Raw genomic sequence first — 24,085 nt, forward strand, 5'->3', positions numbered from 1 at the left:
TTACTGCCTAAATAGAAAAACGTTTAATTACAATTTATAATTAATCAGATTAACATTTGATATTTTAATTCTTAGGATTGAAAGGCAGATTAAGAATGTTTGTACTTTCAAATATTTATTCGGATTTATTCTGTGCGCTGTAGCAAGTGAGTCAAATGCAGAGTGCAATAAGAGTGAGATTAAATAAGTGTCTGAATTTCCGACCTTGTTAGCGTCAATTTCGCAGCGACAATGACATATGACAGATGTTGCAGCTCGCACTCGTAGACAATCGCGCGCGGTATGTTGGCATTGAAATCTCGGAACCGATATGTGCATCCGGTCGGGCCGCGTAAAAATACATCCGATGTAAATAGGGCTGAAGCGACGATAAATAATAGCGGCACGCGCAAGATTCGGAAGGACTAGCTGCATCGCTTGTTTTCAACGGCTCTTTTTCTATCAATAAAAATAATTCTCGGTGTCTTTTTGTGTCGCCGTTGCAGGCCGCTGGCCATTCGCCAAATGGCGGAATAAAATCGGTAATAAAAAAAGAGCATTGCGTAATTCCCGATGATTTGATATTCGTGGTCGCGCGTCTGTTTCCGAATTTATATTATTTATCGCTCGAAAGACCTCGTGTTTTTGCACGAAGCTGTCGAAAGGGGCGCGATGTTTCATTCAGTATCTGAGTGGATAATTGAAAACGTCACATTTAGCTTCTGATTTTCCTACCCGTCTGACTGCGCGCCGGAATATTACGTGCGAATAAAGATCGAATCGAATAAAGTGCGCTGTGCTCGCGTTAATTTAGCTTTGGATTCAGTCTTGAAAGTTCGAATTCGCAACTTCGCGTGGGTATTATAAATTTCATTGACGTTATATTCACGGAAATTCCTCGAACCGTCGATCTTTTCGGCTCTCCTTGAGAGCAACAATGTGTTTGTCTTTTGGCGTATCGACACCTGGCTCAGTTTCTTTGGCGATGATCAAACGGCCTCAAGCGCGAAGCGGCGATTAATCGCGGCCGCAAACGGTTTTCCGCGCGTTTTCACCGCTGATATTTCGGAAACCGCGTCGTTCTTGAAATACCGGACGTCTCGATTCGTTCTTGAGATTCCATCAGCAGCGGAATGTTTCTTAAAATTTCATTGATATATATTTTGCGCTTATTTCGCCGACCTTACGTCTGTTTGACGTCCGTAGATTGTATTTTCGAAACGATCGGCGGCTCATTGGTGGAGTGCGAAAAGTGGAGGCGAAGGCTCCCTTCGCAGAAGTTTTCTCGCGAAAATGCCAGCGAACGGCGTGATCGCGATGAGAACTTTTGATCGCCTGTTAAAGTTGCTGCCAAGACGGCGACGGCGGCGGCGGCGGCGGCAGCTTATAAATTATCTACGAGAGATTAACGCGCGTAGCGTGAAGAATTATAGCGCACGATACAAATCGCAATGTCCTTCCTTGTGAAGTTGCTTTGGCCGAGGCTCGGCTGCTTTCAGCCGAGAATATGCACTTGGGAAATGCAAGCGTGAATACAATGATAATTGACGGAGCGACAGGTATCTGTGACGGCATCTTTCGCAACGAGATACAATGACGAAAGTGACTGGGAAAGCGCGTGAGAGCGCGTAGACGTGTCACGCGCGTATGCGCAGTATATGCGTGCGCGAACGGGCGCAAAGATAATCGCGGCCAGGCAAGCCCTTGCGATTTTACGCTTTAAGAACAGCTTAAAGCGCTCTTGCGGTTCAGCGCGCAAAGTGAGTTACGAGAACGGGCGTAACTTGGGGACGCGCACATTTTGGCAGACATTTTGCACACGGTAGACGGTGCAACCCCGAATTATTTACGACGGATCTAATCATCCCGTCGCGTCGCCACCCTCGCCGCTCTCGCGTCCGATTCCACAATGCGCTTGCACTCGACGATGCGGCCGGCCAGGGCGATCTCGCGAGGCGCGCGCGTGGGTCTCGCTAAATCGGATATCGTAAAACCGAGATTGTCGGGCCGGCGCTCACAATAGTATACGTCGTACACAATTGGCAGTTTCGATGTCGTTTACCCCGCCGCTTCCCGTGGATTTTGTTAAAGGCCGTTTCGTCGCCCCCGATTGCGCGATTTCCACCGCCTAATTATAAACTTCGCGCTTCTTGTACATTCGCTGTCCGAAAATAGGATCGACTTCTGTTTCTCGGTACTCCGATTTTCTTTCTCTTGGACTTTTCCAATTATAGCCCGCAAACTCTTTGTACGTCGCTGAAAATAGTGTCTAACCGCTCGACGGTAAATAACGAGTTCCGAGGGTTTTTGACCTCGAGCGCGGTCGTTATTCTTCCGCGAGGCGTGAAAAAAATAATGTACACGTGAATCTGCAACCCCGGTCGCTGCTAAACGACCCGAACCGCGGTCGGAACGCGGCGATTGGACACATACCAGGAGTGTAAGTTGAAGTTTGCCGGTTTTTACAGTAGGTGTTGCTAGCAGGATGTAGGCATTTCTGATTTGTTATATACACGATTGTTTTCTATTGACATTAACCTCCAAAAACACCTAAGTCTCATTCTGTCAAAATAATAGCGTCATAGTCGTTTAAATCAATGAATATGTCGAGTTTCGTTCCAAATAAAGAGCATTTGCGGCATTCGTTGCTTTTCTTATTTCATCAAAAGAAAAAAGCAGCTGAAGCACATCGTTTGCTAGTAGAAACTTATGGTGAACATGCTCCAGTGATTAGAACATGTGAGACATGGTTTCGTCAATTTAAAAGTGGAGATTTCGATTTGAAAGACAATGAACATCCTGGTGCAGTGAAAAGGTTTGAAGACGAGGATTTGCAGGTGTTGTTGGATGAAGACCCAACCCAATCACAACAAATATTGGCAGAAAAACTTAATGTGTCCCGAGTAGCAATTTGCCAACGTTTAAAAGCCATGGGAAAAATTCAGAAGTATGGAAAATGGGTGCCACACGCATTGAACGACAGGCAAATGGAACATCGAAAAACCATTTGTGAAATGCTGCTTCAACGGTTCGAAAGGAAGTCTTTTTTGCATCGGATTGTCACGGGTGACGAGAAGTGGATTTTTTTTGAGAACCCGAAGCGAAAAAGATCATGGCTTTTACCTGGTGAAGCCGCTCCATCCACAGCAAAGCCCAATCGCTTTGGCCGTAAGACAATGCTCTGTGTTTGGTGGGACCAGGATGGTGTGGTGTACCACGACCTATTAAAACCTGGTGAAACGGTAAATACGGATCGCTACCGACAACAAATGATCAATTTGAATCATGCATTGATCGTTAAACGACCGGAATGGGCCCGAAGACATGGCAAAGTTATTTTGCAACATGACAACGCACCGTCTCATACCGCTAGATCCGTGAAGGACACATTAAAAGCACTTAATTGGGAAATGTTATCGCACCCGCCGTACTCTCCAGACCTCGCCCCGTCCGACTTCCACCTTTTCGCATCGATGGGGCACTCACTTGCAGAGCAGCACTTCGTCAATTTTGAAGAAGTTGAAAAATGGCTCGTCGAATGGTTTTCCTCGAAAGAGAAAAAATTTTTTTGGAATGGTATCCATAATTTGCCTGAAAGATGGACGAAATGTGTAGAATCAAATGGTCAATACTTTGAATAAAAATATTTTGAGATTCCCTTGAAAATTATGTGTTTTTTTTAACGAAAAAACCGGCAAACTTCAACTTACACTCCTGGTATCTTCGCCCGGCGCGGATCTTTTGCGTTCGCGAATCGCGAATTAGCCAATGAAAATATTGACGCTACCGACATTGATAAATAAACCAGATGCTCGCGGCCGGAAAGAGTTTTTGCGAGCGAGCATTGATTTATTCAAAGTGTTTCCCACGAAATTGCACCACGCTTTCCCATCGCACTTCTGACCGCGAGATTGTTTCTTCGGGATAACTTGAAACGTGTGCGTCTCTTGGTTTCTTTTGGGAAACTGTTGAAAATTGTGCGAATAGGGCTTCTTAAAAAGAATAAATTATATTTTTTCACATAAAAGAACTCAATCTAAACGAATAAAACTAGTGTAGCATTTTTAAAATTTAAACAAATTAGATGGCGTTATAGATGACTACAATGAAGACTTAGATTCTTACAGCGTCACGTTCTGGAATGCATAAATCGTCGGAATTGCGGATGTCTAATGCAAGATGATAGCTCTTGAAGAGAAAGTTTGTATATTCATGCACGACGCACTATGGCACAAGAAAATTTGCTTAATACGAATATCGCAGCGTTTCATTTAGCGAATGAAATCTCACCGTGCTGGAAAGTGTGTTGCAAAAATATTGCGGCGAACAATTGGATTTAATTGTGCGAACGGAGCTGCCTGCTTGCGCCTAATTGGCTAAAGAAGAAAAATGTGCATGGTTTAAAAAAAATGAAAGTAAATCGCCGAAGCTATTGTTCTCATCTCGAGCTGTCGGACAGTTTAGATTCGCCACGATTTCATGCGGCAATCGGCTTTTCTTTCTCGCAACGAGCAAAGGTCATTGCCTTCGATGTTTTCCTTTGCGATCATCCTGTGACATTTGCCGTCGCATCTTGCGTGAATCATCATCAGCAACCTTGCCCAGAGGCGCATATTTATGATTTGCTTTTGTAATTAAATCCGCAACGTGAGGCGTCGATTGTAAGAGCTGCTTGTTGTTGCAAATGTCGCGAGTCTCTTTTCACTACCTTCGAATACGTGAATCGATTATGACACGGGAAGGCGGCTTTCATTGCGGCGCACGTAACGGCGCATAAGTGTACACGACTGACCTTTTCGTCAGCCATTGTGAAGGGTTCCCACGCGTGTGCGGGTGGGCTGTGGTCAACCGATCGTGACTAAGCGGGAGCTGTTAAATGCACGACGGCTACGAGATCATTCGAAGGGGACAAAGACGTTGTCTGCTGGCAGCAGGTTTTTGTAACGTCGTCGATAGAATGCTTGTATGTGCGAGTTGAAGTGTTTTCTCAACTCGGTGTTCTAATACACGCAACACGTAAGTCGAGATTCCTTTCGCATTAATCATTCTAGCGTCGACGATTAAAGGCTCTTGCGTCGTTTCTGATATTTCAACGATTCTTTTTTTGTAAATATTGCGAGAGACATAAATATAAATTGTTGCAAGGCGCGAAACTGCGTACACGATTTCGCGACTCCGATGACGCGAGTTCGCAGGCGCGGGATCATGCTCGGCCGCGCTCGGTCGTACCTGTCAGGTTAAATACTCTCGTGATAAATTGAAAGAGTTCCCGAAACAGCGCGGAAATTCATAAACCGTCCCGAAATACGCGCGCGAAGCGTTTTCCCCCTGGCTGTGATCGATTTGCGCGTGCACTCGAAAGCGGAACCGCGCCGGCCGGCCGGCTTTACGAGCCCGCTAAACTTAGGCCGCATTGACACCCGCGATTATTTACACGCTTGTATGGAGATTGGAAGAGCAGCCCGGGTGCGCACACCCGGGTATATATATTCCGCATCGCGGTTGACGGCTGTGTCAGCGATCCCCAACGACAGTTTCTCATCACCGTTGTTTCCGATCGATCACGCGACGAGATTGATAGCACCCTTATTTGTCGTCCGCCGACAGCGCAATCCCGCCGATCTCTATTTATTCGTAGGTGCGCGCGCGCAAGTATTTATCCATCGTCGAATGCACCGAGCAACAATCCCGAACGTCATGCGCGCGCGCGCATAATTTACGAAACAATGGCCGGTGACGCTGGCGAAAGTAACGGGCGGGAGATCCTCGACAGATTTGCGAGGGTCATCATTTTTTCATCGCGAGATTGATCAATAGGGAAATGGGAACAGATTCATGCGCGAGGAAGTGTAGGCGATATCGATCAAGGTCGGCCGCACTCTCGAAATACATCGGTGAATCGATCGGACGATTCGAAATAGAGTCGCTTCTTCGCAGTTGTATTTTTGTGGTTGATGATGCGTGGCGAGAAGAGTAATGATGTCCCTCCGACTTTCCGCGGAGTTAGGATCAAGGACCCGTTGTTCCGTGAAAATAACGTTCCCGGCTACGTGTCCACGATTTATGTCGCGTTATTTCAAGATTACTCTCGGCGTTGCTGATTACTCTCGGCATTGAAAGACGGAAGATTTCCGCCAGTCTCCGCGAAAGAACGTTGCGAGTCTTTTTGTGAAAAAACAAAGGAAATTTTAGCTTGTAACATTACTATTTATAACATACAATATTACTGTCTTGAACTTTAAAGATGCAAACAAATATTATATTTCGCGAATAATGAGTTATTTTTTAACAAAGTTGTAACCGCTGTTTGCCAATTCTTCTTTTAGAAGTGCCAAGAATAGTGGATTATTTTTAAACAGCTAATAAACGTTAAACATCATTATTTACAACTATAAAAAAAAATTCTTTTGAGATTGCATGAGGTTTTTAGAATTGATTGAAGATAAATTTATATTGTGGTATTTGGACATCCATTCATATCCAAACAACATAAAAGTTTAAAAGATACTGTAAAGATACCTCGATCTGAAAGATTAAGCTCCATTAGACGTTTTTACGGTACTTTTATGACGTTTCCAGACGTTTGTGTAGTCTGGGAACAGTTTGGCCACTGGATATGTGATCACGTGGGTATGTTGCGGGATATTAAATTATATTCATTATTACCGCGGTGCAAGGCTCTCATAGCGGCAATAACTGGACAATAGCGCCTCCTGTTATTCAAAATAGGAAATTTTATTCGTGGGAATTTTATGAAATATTCTATGGCGAAGACGCGCGACGTTCCTGATCTCATCTGTCCAACAGGGGATATGTAGGTGTGATGAGGTCATCCGGCGCGTCCATCACGATGATATCACGACGATCTCAAGCAGCAATGGGTTGTTTACTCGGACAGGGAGCCGCCTTGAAAATGAAAATGCCATTTAAGCAAGCTAATAAATTGATCAAACGTCAGATGATATCTTAGTGTGTCTATTACAACAGAGGATAGATGAAGCGTTTGGATGCGTCGCGAACTACTTTTACGTGAAGCAAACGATAGATAAAATCAATGTTTAAAATTATTCACTCGCAACGTATCCGCGTAAAGTTTTATATTTTAATTGAGAAGAGACCCACAATAATTTTATATTTTATATTTTAATTTTTTTGAATTATGTATTTAGAAAGTTTTGTATAAAAGTTTTTCATCTTCTTGGGTGGATGAACTCTCGTACTTCTCTTTTCACGTACTTCTTTTTTCAAGCGTTCAAGTTCTAATATTGTCGGATTTTATCTTTTCGCAATCGTTACTTTCGAAAATTATTAGATTTCTAACATTTTTTTAAATTTTCTTAAATAATCTAACAGACGCGCCGCATTTTAGGCACAAGAAATAAGAGAGATACATAATAGAGTTAACTTTCGTCGTCATTGATGTCATAACCGACATCATCGTCGTCTGTAATCCGTTACCGAATTGCGTTTCTCAGCGGAAAGTCGGGAAAACTGGATCCTCCATCTATGGAAGCGGCTCCGGGGGCCGAAGTGAAAGTCGTTTGAACGCAATTGCCACCAGCTTACAGACATCGCTACTCGCGCACAATACCACTCTACTCACCTCGGTACTCTGATCGAGGTTCCAGCATAAAACTCACAGTTGTTTAGTAGTACTCCGGCTCCAGGCGACTCTCGTCTTGACTCACGTGGCGCTCCTTACTCGCCCGGTCCGTCTTACCTGAACGCTGCCGCAAATCCAAAGTCTCGCAGTCAGTTCTCTCGCGAGTCCGCGTCTTGTGTCACACTTGTGATTATCTTCAGATCACTTGTTTCTGCGGCCTTCGTTGCGTAAGTAACGTCTCCATTTGTGGTATTCGCTGAAATTCGCCCGACAAATCGCCGCGGCGACTGTTATGGCAATGCAAACTCTCGTTCTGTACGATAAAGGCCTCGTTTAAGGGCTTGATTTTATCGAGATTTAAGCGCCAGATAATTAGAAGATTTGATAAAACAATTGCTTTTTTTGAAATTTTTAAGAAATTTTAGAATACGCGCTTCAATTTACAAAAATACGTTGAATTAAATTTTTCAAATGTTTTGAATTCTTTCGCGTAATTTTCGAATGACTTCGTATCTCGGTTTCGACAATATCGCGCGATCCATTGCGGCCGCAAACAATTAGCGAGCATTCGAGTAATGCGCGTTATTCGGTATATATGCGGTATTCGGAGAAAATGAGTGAGTGCCACTAATTAACGATCGGCCAACATTTGATCAGCTTGCTATTGGTGATTCCTAGGCACTCCATTATTCTAGTAAGTAATTGTAGCGATATAATATCGCGCACGATCGATTGTTCGACCAAACACCTGCGTTTGCTAATCATGTTTCCGTTCAGCAAATCACAGTTCTTTTCGCTAAAATTGATTTAAGCGCTCTATATCGGTTCGTATATCAAATTGCGAAGTAAATTTCAGTCATACGTGCTGAATAAAGGCTCATTTATGAATTTAATTTGCAAAACGCTAGAAAAATCTTTATTCCTATTTTCTTTCAAATTTTCTGTAAGATAAAAATTAAAAAGTTTACACATGAAAACTGAAAGATTTAATTAATTTAGTACTTAAGGTTAAAAGATGAGAATTGATGAAATGAAAGTTTTATGAATCTAATAATGCGTCATGTCGTCATCGAAGAAGAGCAAATAGTATAAAGTGCTTTCGTACACAACTGCAGATCGAAAATAACTGGAAATTATTCCTGCGATCACTGACCTACGTTACCACGAACGAACGTTTCCGTCGTCGCACGTGCCCATTGATAGATTCGCTCGATTTAGCGATTGATTCATCAGGCTATCGACGTGCATCAAAATTCTGACGCTCCGTCGCCAATATTCATAACTATTTCAGAAAAGTTTTCAACGGAAAGTCTGTTGATCAATGTTGTCAAAGCTGATGAATATTCATGTTTCGTCGAACGTCATAATGCAGCTATAAATTTATGTACCTGTATTTTGATTAAATGTGAAAGCAGCTTTGCTAAGAATAAGCACATCGAAATGATTAATCGAACGTTTCACAAGCAACGTCATTACTCCAGATAAAAAGTGTCATAAATCTGGGTGGGAAGCACATTGGTTTCATCAAAAAGACACACATTCCGCTTTTGAATTTAATTCGGGTTTGCATAATATCGCGATAATTTATTTCTACATAAACGCTCGTCTAATATTCGTGCATATTTAGCACCGATTTAGATTCCAATTAATCTTAATTTAATTTTGATCTAATTGTAATTAATTCTAATTGTTAATTATACATCCGTCCGAATTAAATGCGTTTACTTGGATTCACAATTAGTCGTCTTTGATTTATGAACGCGCGACGTCGGTCTAATTACTAATTGGAGTTTCACATCCGCTGGTTTGTCGCCGGCTAACTAAAAAGTTGACACGATAACCCGAGATTGCGGGGCTTATATCGATACACTTTCACAATTGCGGGACCTTTGCGCTTTCCGCGACCGGGCGATTTTATTAATTCCCGGCGGGGCTACTTGGCGCGCCGCCAACAGAAATCCGCTTCTACACAGGCAGATCGGAAAGCTTCGCGATCGAAGAGCGGCTGCGTATCGAAGACGGCGCAGAAAATAATCCGGCGCAACGAAGGAGGAATGTGGCGCGAATGTGCAGATCGATTACGACGGCTTGATGAATCGCGGTACATTGTGTAACGCGCGCTTGGCACGCGCGCGCTTTCCGCCGCGAGCGCAAAACGTCGCCGAAGATCGTAAAGCCGCGCCAGATAAATCGTCCCGAGAGTTATGATTTACATCGCGATCGTCGCGAGCCGCCTTAGCGAGAGGACGCGGCGGTTATTGCTGTTATTATGCACGCCGGTCGCCGCGCAATTACGCGGTTTCTCGGAAGAGTTTGCTCCCGTACTTGCCGGGCTGAGAAGCCGTGCGACCGGTAATGGAGCGGTGTCGGCGGTGATTATTGCCACTTGATCGCGTCATGCTCGATCGCGTCGCGCTTGATCCGCAACGCCTGACGATTCCGAAGACGCTCCAGGTCATTGAACAATATCTCCCGATGCTATTCGCCAGCTGGTGGACGCGCGCAAACGCCGGTACAACGCCGTGGAAACCGTTGCGGCGGTACGTTACGCCGCATAAAATGATGTTTAACGACCGTTACGCCGCAAACGAACCTTAAAGATCGCTTGACTTAAGTACACACAGAGTACGTTGAACGAAGTCGAGCAGAGGAAACGGTGCTCGAAAACTAAGACAGGTCAACGCTTCTCGCGCGGTAGCGCAAATTTCGAGAATCAAGAAGCAATTAGCGAGCGAAATTTTTATATCCTTTCTTATATGAATTATGAATTTCTTTTTGCAACGTTATACTTTTATAATCGCGAATTGAGGTATCGAAAGCCTCATCGTCGTGTTCGGCGATGTGAGTCTCGCAGCTCTCACTTCTCGCATCTGCTGGCTGATGAACCGCCGTTAGAAATTAACTTCGCACGCGTCGCTATTCCATCTCTGCCCGCGAATGAGCGTGGTGCGTGCGCGATATTCGCTTTCCCATCAACTGAAAGGAAAAAAAAACTGGTTGCGTTTTCCATCGCGCCGCCTCGTCACGGCAGCATTTTCGTCCTACTTCCTCGTAACGGACTCGCGGATTCTTGCTGGCAAGCCTATAAATTAAACAAGCGGCGAGTCAGAAATTTGATAGGAATCCAGTAAAATCATTGTAGACAGCTAGAGAATAATTTCAGCTTCCTCGGCGAGGTTGATGCGTGCTCATATTCTGCGCACAGTGTCTCTCGAACTTTAAATATCACCTTACATTGAGAATACATCAGAGATTGGGATAAAAATATCTCGGATAGATGTGGTTTAGTAGGTGACTTTTATATCGCCGACTTTTTTCACGATGGTCGTCTGGTCGATTGAGCAAGCGAGGAAAGTATGAAGAACGCAGTGTCCCGCGTGAAAGATCGTGTATTTTTAGTAGCTCATTCAAATTGCACATCTGGCCCGTCTTCTTCGGACTTTTTTCCTCTCAGACTTGTCGTCGATTTTATAATCTACTAGTTTCCGCTTCTGAGAAAACAATCGTACGCTACAGCCGTTGAGAAATGAAATTTGCCGTTCAAAATTAAAAAGTTCCAAGATCCACATAATTAAGAACATAAAAACCAACGGGCGTAAAATTTAAAATTTCAGATCTAGAACCGATTATCATAAGGGAAATTTTCACACTCAATTCTTGACGCGATCAAACTGTAATGTAGGATCTCCAAGGATCTCGGCGAGCCGAAAGTGTCGAAAGATTTAAAAGGCAGCCGACAGCCCCGGAAACGCGCGGAGGAGCGCGAGGGGGGCGGGCGGGAGGGCGCGAAGGCGTTGATGCGGCTAGCGTCTGCTTAGCGGCGAGTGCAAAGTGCTAAGTTCCTCGCGATGCAAGGGTGGAGTCGTTATTAATGCAGGCCTAGGTCACGGGCGGCGGAGTCTCCTCTCGGCCGGTGCCGCGGCTAGTTAGTTCGTAAGAAGGCCAGTGGCCGCGCTCTCGCGCTTACTATAAATAATCCCGCGCGCGGGTATGTCCAAGTATAGCCCGTTGGGAGTGTGCCAGCCTCAGCGAGAAGGCCTCAGCTATTTTTGAGGGCTGTCGCTGCGGCTAGCACGCGCCGCGACGCGCGACGGACACTCCGATCGAAACTGTCGACGGAGATGGCCCCCGCTGTTCTTTTCTTTGGACTGGACCGAACGGGATGGTGGGAGGGGGGGGGGGAGAGACTCGTCTTCGCCCTCCTCCCTCCCGCCGATATCGGCCTCTCATCTCGCGCGAGAACTTCCTCCGGCCGACCTTGAGCGACGCCGAGCTGCTAGATCGATTATGTCAATGCAAGGGACTTCGCGAATTACGTGATCGCGAGTGGAACAGGACGGACGAGATAAGTCTGCGAGGGGGGGGGGGGGGAAGGAATTGCCGGTTTTGGCAACTTGAATTCACGTGCTGGTTTCACGGTCAGCCGAGAAACGAGGACTTCGTGGCTCGATTAATATGCGGATGACTCGTGCTGCGTGGTTTTACGCGATACTCGATGCACACGGTTGCGCAAATAAATGTGCGCCAGTTCCTGATGCGTATCGATGAATCTTAAACGGCGAATAATGCCGAGAACGATGGGTTTAACAGCGTTGGAGCTGAATCTAATAAGGAGGCGTGTTAGAAACCAGTTATCAGCAGAGTCTCATTCAAGAAGTAAAAGTAAAAGGAATGATACTGCAGTTATGAAGCTCGGTGGCTGTCTAATAGAGCCATATTTTACATTATTATATAATTTTTATTATTTCCAATGCAATCGCATAATCACAATGTAGCTTTGGAGTCGGCGACGTCTTAAAGATCTTTACCGTAAATTAGCAGAAAGATTAAGTGCATTGCGAAAGACCTTCGCACGAAAGTGAGAGGTTTCAATCGAAGATGATTGGATGCCGCGTATAATGCAATGTCATATCAATATTATCTTTAATGAACTATCTACGCGTCTCAATAAAATTTCTCAAGAATCTAAGTCGTGTTAGAGGCTACTGATATCGAATTTATGCTCAGGGACGTACGATGATCTTTCAGGATCTAACGCTAATTTTTCATGATTCCCTGTCGAAGAACACAAACCAACTTCAAAAGTAATTGTCATATATTTTCAAAGTAAAGTATTATGCCGAGTTTTTCGTCGTTTGGTATCTAAAGTATAAATTTAGTTGGAAAAGTTCCGTATAATTTACACCTAATAATTGTTATAATTATATTATATTATAATTACTATAAATAAATGATAATTAACGAAATAATAATAATTATGCTTATTATACTTGTACGCCTTTAGCTGTACTACAAATTTAACACTTTTGAAATGTAATCTATATTCGTGCAACGCGATGTCGTTTCAAATCTCCCGCCTTCGCTTCGACGTATACCCTATTCGGCGTAACATCTTCCAGTGCCTTATGCAGTTATCTAAGCGACACGCCTCGTGTTTCTATAATCGCTGCGAAAGAAGCTGCGATTTCAATCGGCCTCGGCTCGTTTACAAAGAAATATAAGAATCGAGGTGTCCCATTCGAAAATCCCGATATCTGGACAAATCGCCGGGGCGCGGGATCGACGCGATCTTCATGCAATCGTGTTGTCAACGTCAAAGGGCGCTGTCGCGATCTGGTGAGCTGGTCAGTGAAGCGTGCGCGTCCGTACGTCGTCGGAGCGGAATTGTGCGTGAGGATTGTGCGGGTTTGGAGCTGGCGTTCGAGGGCCTTTAATTTTGAAATCCGCACCCCGGCGGCGGCACGCATACGTCCATCCGTGGGGACGTCGTGACGCCTCCTGTCTGTCGAGTAAGTCCCAAAACAGACCCGTCCGTCAGCCGGGCGGCGGCGGCGGTGGCAGCGGCAGCGGCGTCGATCGCAGCGGGGTCGCCCCGTCCGCTGCCGCTGTCGATTTGGCACACAAATTGTCAATGAAAATCGATCCTGAATTATCTGGGTCAGAGGGCATCAGCCGTCTTGGATGCTCGCCGAGTTTAAACGCGGCACATGTCGATGCGATCGAATTAGTCGATCGCCGCCGAATCGCCCGTCGACACTCGCATTGTGCGATAACACTTCCGTGATAAAAGAAGTCGGTCGCGGCCGCGAGTCAGCGCCTTCGCGGAGCAAGCGTATTCCCGTATCGACGTTCTTTTGTCTTCGGCCAGCGCGCCCTTTGAATAATTGATCCGAGCCGGCCGACAGGCGCCGCGATAATTAGACGCCGAGACGTCAATAATACGAGAGACGGTCTTTCCTTTGTTTACAGTGACAAAAACGCTATTTATAAACACGTCTTTTTGCAATCTACACGCGATTGCATAATCTGGAACATGACGCCGATATATAATTATTTCAATTGAATGATTTTTTGTCAGATACATATTGGAATCGGTCGAATGCAATTTTTACGTTGATTGTGTATTGTGTGAGAGTACATTAGAATCTTGCAAAATGTCGAGGAAACATTCGATTGTTGACCAACAACCATGGGACGATTTGCAGACTTCCTCGTCAACCAAGACAACCACCATGACGACGGCGGCCAAGCTGTACGGCAAGGATTTGAGCGAGTACGATGACATTGACGTGGATAAATTGTTGGCAGAACTCACGCCAGAGGAACTCAATATACTGGCCAAAGAAGTGGACCCTGACGTAAGATTGATTATTTTAAAAATAAGCAATGCCACCGCACTGTTGTACTTTGGGATACTGAATTTAGCATTATGTTCACAGGATAGCTTTATGCCACCCTCGCAACGTTGCAGTTATGAATGCAACAAGAGTCCCACAGGGCCGCTGAATCGCAAGAAACTCATCGAACACATCAATAAGCAAGCTCTGGAGACACCTGATATTCCAGAATTAAAACCATATGTACCTGGTGTAATCAGAGGCAAGAAAGTGAGTACGAATTACCGTAATAGCAGTTTAATATCAGTTCTGCACAGTGGAAGTAAACAGTCGTAATTCCAAAAGTTATGCCTGGATAGAGTTTGTTATATAATAAAAATTGAATCAATTTATTCATGTATCTTTTCTTAAACAATATTTGATACCATTATTTTGGCTAACGTTTTCCCCAATTTTGAACCAAAGGCACTTACGATTGTTTCCCTCCACAGTACAGATATAGAAATCTAAAAAAATTTGAAGTTATAATTGCGAAAGATTAAAGTTAATGTTTGTATGCTTTGTGTCATGGAATAAAAGCAAATATGACTTGCACCAATACTACTGCATTCGTTGAATTCTTTCAGTGGGTACCTCCGCCGCAAGAGTCTGTGAAGGAGAAGGAGGCAGAGGAACAGATCGCGATAGATCTTGGAGAAGAATATGAACAAGCGCTCTCGGCCGCCACCCAAGAAGAAATCATTGATCTTGCTGGTAAAATGCATAGTTTCTCAAAGCCTTGCGTTTTAAGGTGGCAAGATAAGCAATTACGACCAACTCCTACTTCCAGCTATTCTTGGATTCCATTCCATGATGAATCAAGATCAGTATCACGCGTCTTTATTGAATTCTGGACAGCCAGTCGGTCTCGGATGGGATGGAGTGACGAAAGCTAGTCAACCGAAAGTTTATCCGATGGACCCGCCAAACGATACAGACGTTGACGCCACCATCAAGCAAGTGCGAGACGATGAATCATCTCTGACTGACTTGAATTGGAACAATATTAAAGTAAGTATTGCTGAAACACTTTTGCAGAGAAAACGATATATTACTAAACGAACAATTTACTTTATTGCAGAATATTTCGGACGAAAAGTTCATACAACTGTTTGAAGGTTTGGAAGTGAACACACATCTTGAATCGCTAAGTCTAACCAACGTTGGACTCAACGACAAGACCGCACAACGGCTGGCCGATGCTTTAGAGAAGAATTCGACGCTAAGAGTGCTCAAGTGCGCGCTTTACATATACACGCTTATTCGCAAAATCTGAATATTAATTTTTCATTACTTCAATGTATTGAATTTTTAATTTTCAGCGTGGAGACGAACTTTATAAGCCCACCTGTGATAGTAAGGTTGATCAGGTCCCTTCTTAAAGCAAAGTCCATCGAAGAATTTCGATGTTCGAACCAGGTAAGTCATAAAATTACATACGTTTTGTACAAAAGCAGTGATAAAAAGAAATCTTAGTTTGTACATCATCTTTCAGAGGTCACAAGTATTGGGTAACAAGATCGAGATGGAAATCACGCAGCTGGTAGAACAAAATCCGACGTTGCTACGACTCGGGCTACACTTGGAATTCAACGATGCTAGACATCGCGTGGCTGCACATCTGCAACGCAACATTGACAGGAGTAAGTACATAAAAGGCGTCGCGTTGCCAACGATTAGTAGTATATTTAGAATATTGTAATTGACAGAAAACATATATATGATAGGTATAATGATAAATATGTGATGTATCATCTTTAAGAATGAAAAGGTATTTTTCCTAAAGATGATTTACATCAAAAATATAATTAATGTTGACTCCGATGTTTACATAAAGTTTAATGACGGTTTAGCACAAATCACGAAAACTCTTCTTCCAGGAATATTATTTCAAAAATAGTTATATGTTTATTTTAGAAGGCTATGTTTTATAGAAAATTATGTTTTACACTTTAGAATAAGTATTAATTCCACTTTTTCGAATACGACGCTTTTTTCACAGGTCAGCGCGCAATAATTTTGAGCAGGCGGCATAAATTGCGTTAGCAGCGCAACGAGGCATTATGTAGATATTGTTCCTACCTCGATGGATAATTGCACTATTAATTTTCCGTTTAGATGGGAGCAATTGTATGGGGGACTATGGAGACCACGTGACGAAATGCTTCTAACCCTTCCGAACTTGCTTCGTAGTCTCACGTAGCGCTTTACTGTAGCTCATCATTCATCCATTCATCCCGCTGTTACATTTATTATTTTTTTAGCTAGTGACATATAGAGGTAATTATGAAGTCCCTGGCTCGTTTTCTGTGCAACCGAAACTTAAATTTTCCTTCAGTTTCTAACACGTCGTTTCGTCAGTTCTCATCTTAAGCCCTCAGTTGTTAGTTTAGTTATCCAAAATATTTGAGAAATTATTTATGAAGATTTGTGAATAATCATGAGAAATGGTAATTTTTTAAATTTAAATTTTACTTTCAAACATCATAAGTACCTCGCACGCATCATGTCTCCTTCTTTTTAGTACCTGGTTTTTATTGCTCCGCTAAATTCACTTGACCTCATCCGCTTTTATCAAAAATAAGGAAGCAGCGCAAATGCCAGACTATGACTTGTCTGTTTTGAATTTTCAGCGAAACACAGAGAAACGAAAATTAGAGTAGTTTAATTTGGTATGAATTATTCACTGGTATATTTTTCATTAAACGCTTCGTAATTCGATTAACGAACGCGCGTTTAGTCGACGTTAAGCACAGCACAGCTTTTTCAAGATCTTGATTATTTAACAAGACGAAGTATTCAAGACGCTTTCACGATTGATACGCTTAGGTTGTACTGATAATTTATTTATATATACATCTAGCTTGTTACCAAATACATTACATATTACAAAGTAACATTAACAAACGGTATCAGGATTATCTTATCGCGTTAAAGTCAATTTAGTTACGTAAATTCAACGTTCAAGTCTTTCAAGATTATTTTTCTTTCACTCTCCCATTATGGCATGCATTACTGCATTATTTCGCAGAGACCGATGAAAACAATCTCGTACATTTTGACTAAAATTTCCAAGTTCTCCAAAATCTCAGAAACTAAAAATTACGAAATCTCCCCGCATTGTTCTGTTGAGTCTCCGTTAAAAAATTCAGCCCAATCGAACGATTTCGATTATTGCGATTTTAATTGACTCTTATATCCGGCCAGTTTGTCGTATGGAACCCATGGAACGAGCTAAGCTTGTAGCGATCGCTGCTGGCCCCGCAAACTTCAGCGTTCTTCCCGCAGATGACTTAAAAAATAGAGCGTAGCGCTGTTGCAGCGCAGTGAGTAGCTTTATTATCAAAAGTGAGCTCATCTTTTACTTACAATTAATAACTCGTTTCTAATACTTAGAGTGACCCTTTACGCTCGCACTCATTCGTAACTCATTCATTATTTTAATGTCATTTTAACGTTGAGATGTTGGAATGCTGTCTTAAAAAAAAAAAAAAGTCTGAATTTTCCAATAGATTTAACAATACTGTTTAATATTCTCCGAAAACGAGTGCAAAGAGATGCATCACGAGATCCGGTATTCGTAGTTGTCTCAATAATCCCGAATGTGTCCTCTCGGTCTCAGCACTCGACTGATATTAGAATTGAAACTATAATTTTGCATCCTACGTGCATTGTGATCTAAAATTTCTCTCGCGAGAAAAAGATACGTGTAACAATAATGTGCCTTCTGAATCATCGTTGAGCGAATTCGTTCCTGTGTTTCTTGGAAACAGGATTTCTTTAACATTCCACCTTTACAAATTGCATGATTTCACTTTGCATCGTTGATATTTTCATCTCTGTTCTATTCTTTTGCACGCCGTTCGACTTTCTTTTTTTACGTTTCGACTCTTTCATTCCTAACACTTCAATACTGCCACAGTAAATGTGACGTATGAATGACGAGGGTCTAGTTTTTACGAGCGCGACATAGTGAGATTGTATTTTGCAGGCAGGACCGGTGGACCGCCAGCCCCCCATTCTATGTTACATCCTGTTTATGCACATGTAGATATTCGTCACGACGCGTCCGCGTCCCCTTTTTAACAAGCGGTGTCGATATTGCGATGAAGAGTCGCAGCGGCGCATCTCGGCTCGCATCAAGCTCGACTGAAACACGCGTGTCGACGCCAAAAGATTTTCCAACAACATTTGCATTTTTTTCATCCTTAAGGCACTTTTGAAAGGCACTTCCTTCGAACATCTTGGCGGATGATCGTTGGTGTCGCTGAAAAATTAATTGGGAATCAAACAGCACTCATCGTTAACGGTCGAAGTTTGATCTTGCTAATCGAGAGTCACGCTGCGATTTCTTTTTCATCGCGAATGTTTACGATTGATATCGACGATAGACTCTGCGAGTCCAAGCTGCGATATGTACTTACGACACCTATTCTTTCCCAACAGTACGGAAAGATCTAACGCTGCGGCTACAGTTCCGATTCTTTAACATGAACCACAGGAAACCTGCCTTGATTCAATGAAAGGTAGCTACCCCGTTGTGTGGTAGACCGTCAGCAAAATGCGGCCACATCTTTCCCTCCGCGGGAAGACTTAACCAACGCTATTTTTACAGCTTCACTAACACGGCTTTTTTTCAATAAATTGCGTCGCGAATGAAAGTCCCTAGTGTTGTGCAAACGCGATCGAGGCTAGAATATTCGTCGAATGGTTTTGTTGGGATAAAGCGCGATGGACCACCGCTTCCGTATTTTCGAGTCGATCGTTTCCGCGGATACTTCATATTTTCAGAAATTTGCGATATATATTATTTGTCTGCCGGACTTTTGATTTTGAGATATTGTTTTCTCTATAAACGGTATTTTTCGTGTTTTTTTTCAGAGATGAGATTAACGGACAGAGATTGTCTTAATCGTTGCCGAATAATGTTGAATCGAATGTCAAGTTTTGTAAAATCGCAAAGAGTTGCGTGACTTTTCGAGCATTTTGACGTACGTACACCGTTACTATTATCAACACTGTTGCACCTTCCTCGACGGTGCAATGAAGTTTGGCCGCATCCTATCAAACTCGATGAAGCCGTGACGCGTTAATTTCCACGGGAGCAGAGCTCCTAGGAGCTTTGTTCGCCTCGCGTGACGTCCCGCCGACGTTAACTCGTCAACTCGAAGACAGCTTAACACACGCCGACGGTCGGTGCTACCGAATCTGACTGACGTCTTACACCGAGCGAATCGCGTCTCAGCCATTTGCACGCGCGTTTTTCCTTTCTCTCTCAGTATCGCTCAATTATATACGCTCATCCCACAGAAAATCCGACTAATAAGTCTCACCGAGCCGTCCTGCGAAAGGCACGAATGGTCGCACTTTTTTTTTCCGAGTAATTGGTATGCGTACGTCGAAAAAATCTCGCGAATAGCTTTGCGAAAATATAAAAGCACACTCGGTCTTTGAATATTTGAATTTTCTCGAAAAAAATTGCATTTTCTTTTTCATTGCAGTGAAATATTAAGATTTTCAATTTCCGAAATTTTCTCAAACTCGATGTCATTCATTCGCGGACATTAAAATTGTCCGAAATTGTAAGCTCGTGATTTTAGGATTTTCGAGTGCTCTTTTTTTATTCGATAAGTGTATTTTTCGAATTTTTTGGCTGTGGACGAGTTCGGGTTGCGCGCAAATTACCGGGTTTTACTTCCTGCGGAATTTTATGAGGTGCTAATGCAGATCGAGCCCGGGTGTCATAACGATGACAAAACGCCGCGGAGTGCAGCGGTGTTATTTTTAAAATGCAAATCGCCGGGAGAATAATTCACTCTTTCATCGGGAATTAACGACGCGGGCCGCGTTAATGAGCCCGCGGACGCTCGCGCAGCCGGCGCAAAATTGCTAATATTTATCCGCGGATTTGCGCGGTCTTTTAAAATAATATCTCGCGCCGGGCTCTCGCGTATCTCGAAATGTTAATTGTCGATGATCGCGGGGTTGGGTTACATTGCCCGGGATTTATAGGGTGACGTGAAAATCTCGCCCGTAACTCGTATCCTTTAGAGATCACGCGGAAACTGAAATAAAGCGTAAATAATCGCGGTTATTGCACGCCGAATTTTATGAGCTCTTAATTAAAGCCATTGTGTTATGCTGTTCTGTTGTTCTCCAATGATTGCCCATTCTTTGCATTTTCAAAGGAAGATATAGATTGGTCCGGATAATTGATTTTTAAAAGTAGCTATTAATCGTATATTGTTATCCATTTGAACGGGGAAAACCAATTTAAAAACGATTTATAAGCATTGCTTCCATTTTATATTCCAGAAATAAAACTTCCGATAAAAATGGTACACAGCCGGGATAGAAATGACAGTTTATCTCTTATTTAAATTTTATACAATTTTATGTATTATACAGTTCGCACACAAAAGAAAATACATATCGTTATCAATATCGCGTTTGCTGCATGCTGAAATCGTATGACTCTCCGATTACCGCGCGGCGTAGGTTATTCGGGATCGATTTAGCGGCGCAGAACAATTGCGATAATTTGCACGATTTTCATTCAACCCATTTACATGTTTATCGATTATGAAAACCTTGCGGGTGTCCGCATTGTTCATTCGCGCGACGTCTTCTGTCTTTCCGGGAGCGAAATACATTCGTGTCGACGAGTTTTGACTTCTGATGCTTCTAAGAGATCTTTTTTTCGCAGTTGTTGAATCGCAAGTTTCTCTCGTTGCGATTTTTCTCCATCTCGTGGCGTGCGCTAAAAATATTCCTCCGGGAACAGAGTCTACGAAGTACACATGTGCATTAGATTAATGATTCTCGCATCTGTCCGATGACTAACAGCAACGCTGCGCCGTTGTGTCTGTCTTTGCCAGTTTCGCCGAGATTTTCTCACTAACCAGAGAGACGTAAAATTTACGACTCGAGCTGCTTTTTGTATTTCCGCACGAGTCCGTCGCCTGTGTTTCGTTCGTAATGCATATTAAATCTTTAGATACGACGGTGATACTTTGAATCCTTTTGTCGAAGGCCGTCCGCAAAGGCGCGTCGAGCAAAAAATTTAATGGAATCCAAATGGCTGTGCTTCTCGCTTGTCGATGAATTACCGGGCTTTTAAATTGTTCGCTCGATGTTGCCGGACACGCGAAAATAATCACGGGTTGGCGGATTATCGGTCACAAAAATTACTTGACAAAGGATTAAATCACGGAAATTTCCTCTTCGTGTTTTTCGCCCGCGGAACATGATCGTAATATTGCACGCGGAACTTGAGGACTCTCTATGCGGATGCAAGAGCAGCTCGCGAGACTATGCATATTGCGTTTCGAAGCATGCCACATTGCTCGGCCGAAATGCGAACACGAAAGGTGCGTGCGAAACGGAAATACGATATTTTCGATTCATTATTATCGTTTTTTGATGAAACGTGCGCAAAATTGAAGTGGGCTTGAAAAATCGTGTATTTTAATTATAATATAATTGAATAAAAAGTTTTTCCGATCGTTGTATAAAATATTTAAATTTCGGGAAAATTCGCCAAGTTTTGAACGAGCCTTCTGATTTAACAGCAACGGGATTGATAAAATTGACAGTCGTTTAATCACGAGCGGTGTAAAAAGAAAATTGCGGCGATGAAATCTGTCGTTTTGCTCGATAGAACGGAACAATTTGGCGAAACCAGCGCGCGAACGAAAGAATTAAAAAGCGACACGCGCTCGGCGATACGCGAGGATGTTTTACGTCTCCGCCGCGTTAGTGCCGCACACAGCGGGATTACTATTTTACGGGGCGGATTACAGTTACGCAGCGCAGCACGCATCGCGTTACGGAGCTCCTTTAATCGTGTAATGTGCTTTTTGTTCGCCAACGATAGCGATCGATCGCTCCACCATCGCTCGTTGCGGATAAACTGAACATTGTTCGACAATTGTTTCACGAAGATTGCGCGATATCGTATCCTTTTTTTTTTGGCCGCGCGCGACACTCGAAAATAATTTTGCGACTGTCAAAAAGAGATTTAATATAGCAATTTTGACCAACCGCAATTTCGGATAAAAGATAAAAGAAAAAAATTACTAAAACAAAGCGTTTTTTTTCTCTCTCGACAATTAGAAGGCTCGAAAAGGATGAAGAATAAAAATCGCACTTCTCGCATGCGTCGCAGATCGAGCGGGAGACGTTTGTTACGTTTTTATTTCTGTTTTTCTTGCATATACTCTTTACCGGCATGCGTCGGATCGGTAAAGCACCTTCTCTTTTAGTTGCTAAACGCATATGATGACAGTGTTTCGGGTGTCTGTTGCAGTACGGCAGTCCCGGCTCGGGGTGGCGACATCTTAACGCGAAGTGGCGTTCGCCTAGGTATTATTTGTATATATCTACATATATATTTACTACACGCCATATGCTATATTATAAATATCACACACACACACACACACACGTACACACTCCTTTCACACATCAACCGATCTCGCTACTGTCAACCGCTTGGAGAGGCTTAACCCACTTATCCCGCTGTTTGGCGCGGCTGCCAAGAAAATTGTCGCGTCTCTCGCGAGGAAATGCGAACGAAAGCGGGATGGCGAGATGCGACATTTGACTCACCACTTCTCGCATGCAACGTTATATGACGGCGATTGTGCGCGTTTAAATCCGAGAATTTCTGTTTCCGGGGCTTTCGACACGCGACTCTCGAGTCTAAAATCATCAGGACGTTAAGATTCGCGAGTGTTCGCAAAATAAACGGGGACGGAATGCAGAGAAAGAGTATTAGCGTAAATCGATAGACTTAGCGGAAACGTGTCTGGGATTGCTGCGCGCCCCCTTCGAATTCACGTCGCTCCCTTCATTCTCGTCGGATCAAGTTTCACACATCCGCGACAGCGGTCGAACAACGGTCGATTCTTAGTGGCCATTCCATTTACGACGCTGTGCCGCGCGATTGACCGCTGAGTGTTTCCCTGAGTATAATCGCGCCGCGCTGATTCCGGGAGTGAAATTTGCATAGGATCGACAACTGTGGGAGGAGGGAGGGGGGGGGAGGGGGACATTGCCGTTGATATAGAGACTTGCCACGCGTGGCAATCGCTGAGATCGGAACACGCAATATACCGCCGACTACTGTCGCTTAATCGCATTTCTCCGTTTCTCGTTTGCTTGCCGGTTTCTCTCCCCCCCCCCCCCCCCCTTCCCTTCCCCTCCCGCCGCCGTTTTACATCACCCCCGCGATGCTGTACATATTCGCCATCCATGTTGCATGAGCATCGTCCGTAGAGCGCGGCGCATATATTTATGCAATATAGATACTACTCTCTCTCTCTCTCTCTCTCTCTCTCTCTCTTTCTCTCTCTCTCTCTCTCTCTCTCTCTCTCTCTCTCTCTCTCGTCCTTACGTCGCGCCGCGGTGGCTCGATTACATTGCAGCGCGATGCACGATTCTCGAAATTGGACGGCGGGACAATTTCGACGATGCCACAGCTCGCGTGACGATGCCGAATTAATTGCTGCGCGGAACGGCGCATTTGCAAAAGCGCGAGCCCTGCTTCCGATTCTTCTTGGCTCTACGACACAGCTTTCCCGGGAGAAATAAATTTGCGAGTATTATTAAGCGTGCGCGTTCCATCTTGTTACGCGTTTTTTTTTTGTTTTTATTCAGAAAATTCGAAAGCGCCGAGTTTGATTTTTCGGTGCGGATATTTTTTCCCGAGAAAAATTTCAAACGAACGCCACCGTTCGTTCTAATTGTTCGCGTTCGGTGATTAAATATCTTGGTAATTAAAACTTAAATTGCGCTGCGAGAAGTGCGCCGTTGTGAGAAAAAAATCGACCGTAAATTGGCAAAA

General features: G+C 43.6%; 1 protein-coding gene across 16 annotated transcripts in view; it reads left to right on the plus strand.

The window, feature by feature from the left end:
- Positions 1-24,085, plus strand: part of tmod (tropomodulin) — a 47,962-nt gene that overhangs the window by 15,969 nt on the left and 7,908 nt on the right. For 7 of the 16 annotated variants that reach the window (XR_010887863.1, XR_010887871.1, XR_010887864.1 and 4 more), the window contains 9 exons: positions 14,068-14,220; positions 14,302-14,469; positions 14,826-14,952; positions 15,029-15,249; positions 15,320-15,474; positions 15,561-15,657; positions 15,734-15,881; positions 17,446-17,564; positions 22,547-22,602. Coding sequence is in view for 5 of the 16 variants with exons in the window: in XM_067347230.1 (XP_067203331.1) it covers positions 14,068-14,220; positions 14,302-14,469; positions 14,826-14,952; positions 15,029-15,249; positions 15,320-15,474; positions 15,561-15,657; positions 15,734-15,881; positions 17,446-17,549 (1,173 nt within the window). In the remaining 11 variants the exon portion in view is untranslated. The other 9 variants (XR_010887872.1, XR_010887870.1, XR_010887869.1 and 6 more) reach the window with 9 other exon arrangements.

Source organism: Linepithema humile, chromosome 1 (assembly GCF_040581485.1).
Source record: "Linepithema humile isolate Giens D197 chromosome 1, Lhum_UNIL_v1.0, whole genome shotgun sequence".
Taxonomy (NCBI): Eukaryota; Metazoa; Arthropoda; class Insecta; order Hymenoptera; family Formicidae; genus Linepithema; species Linepithema humile.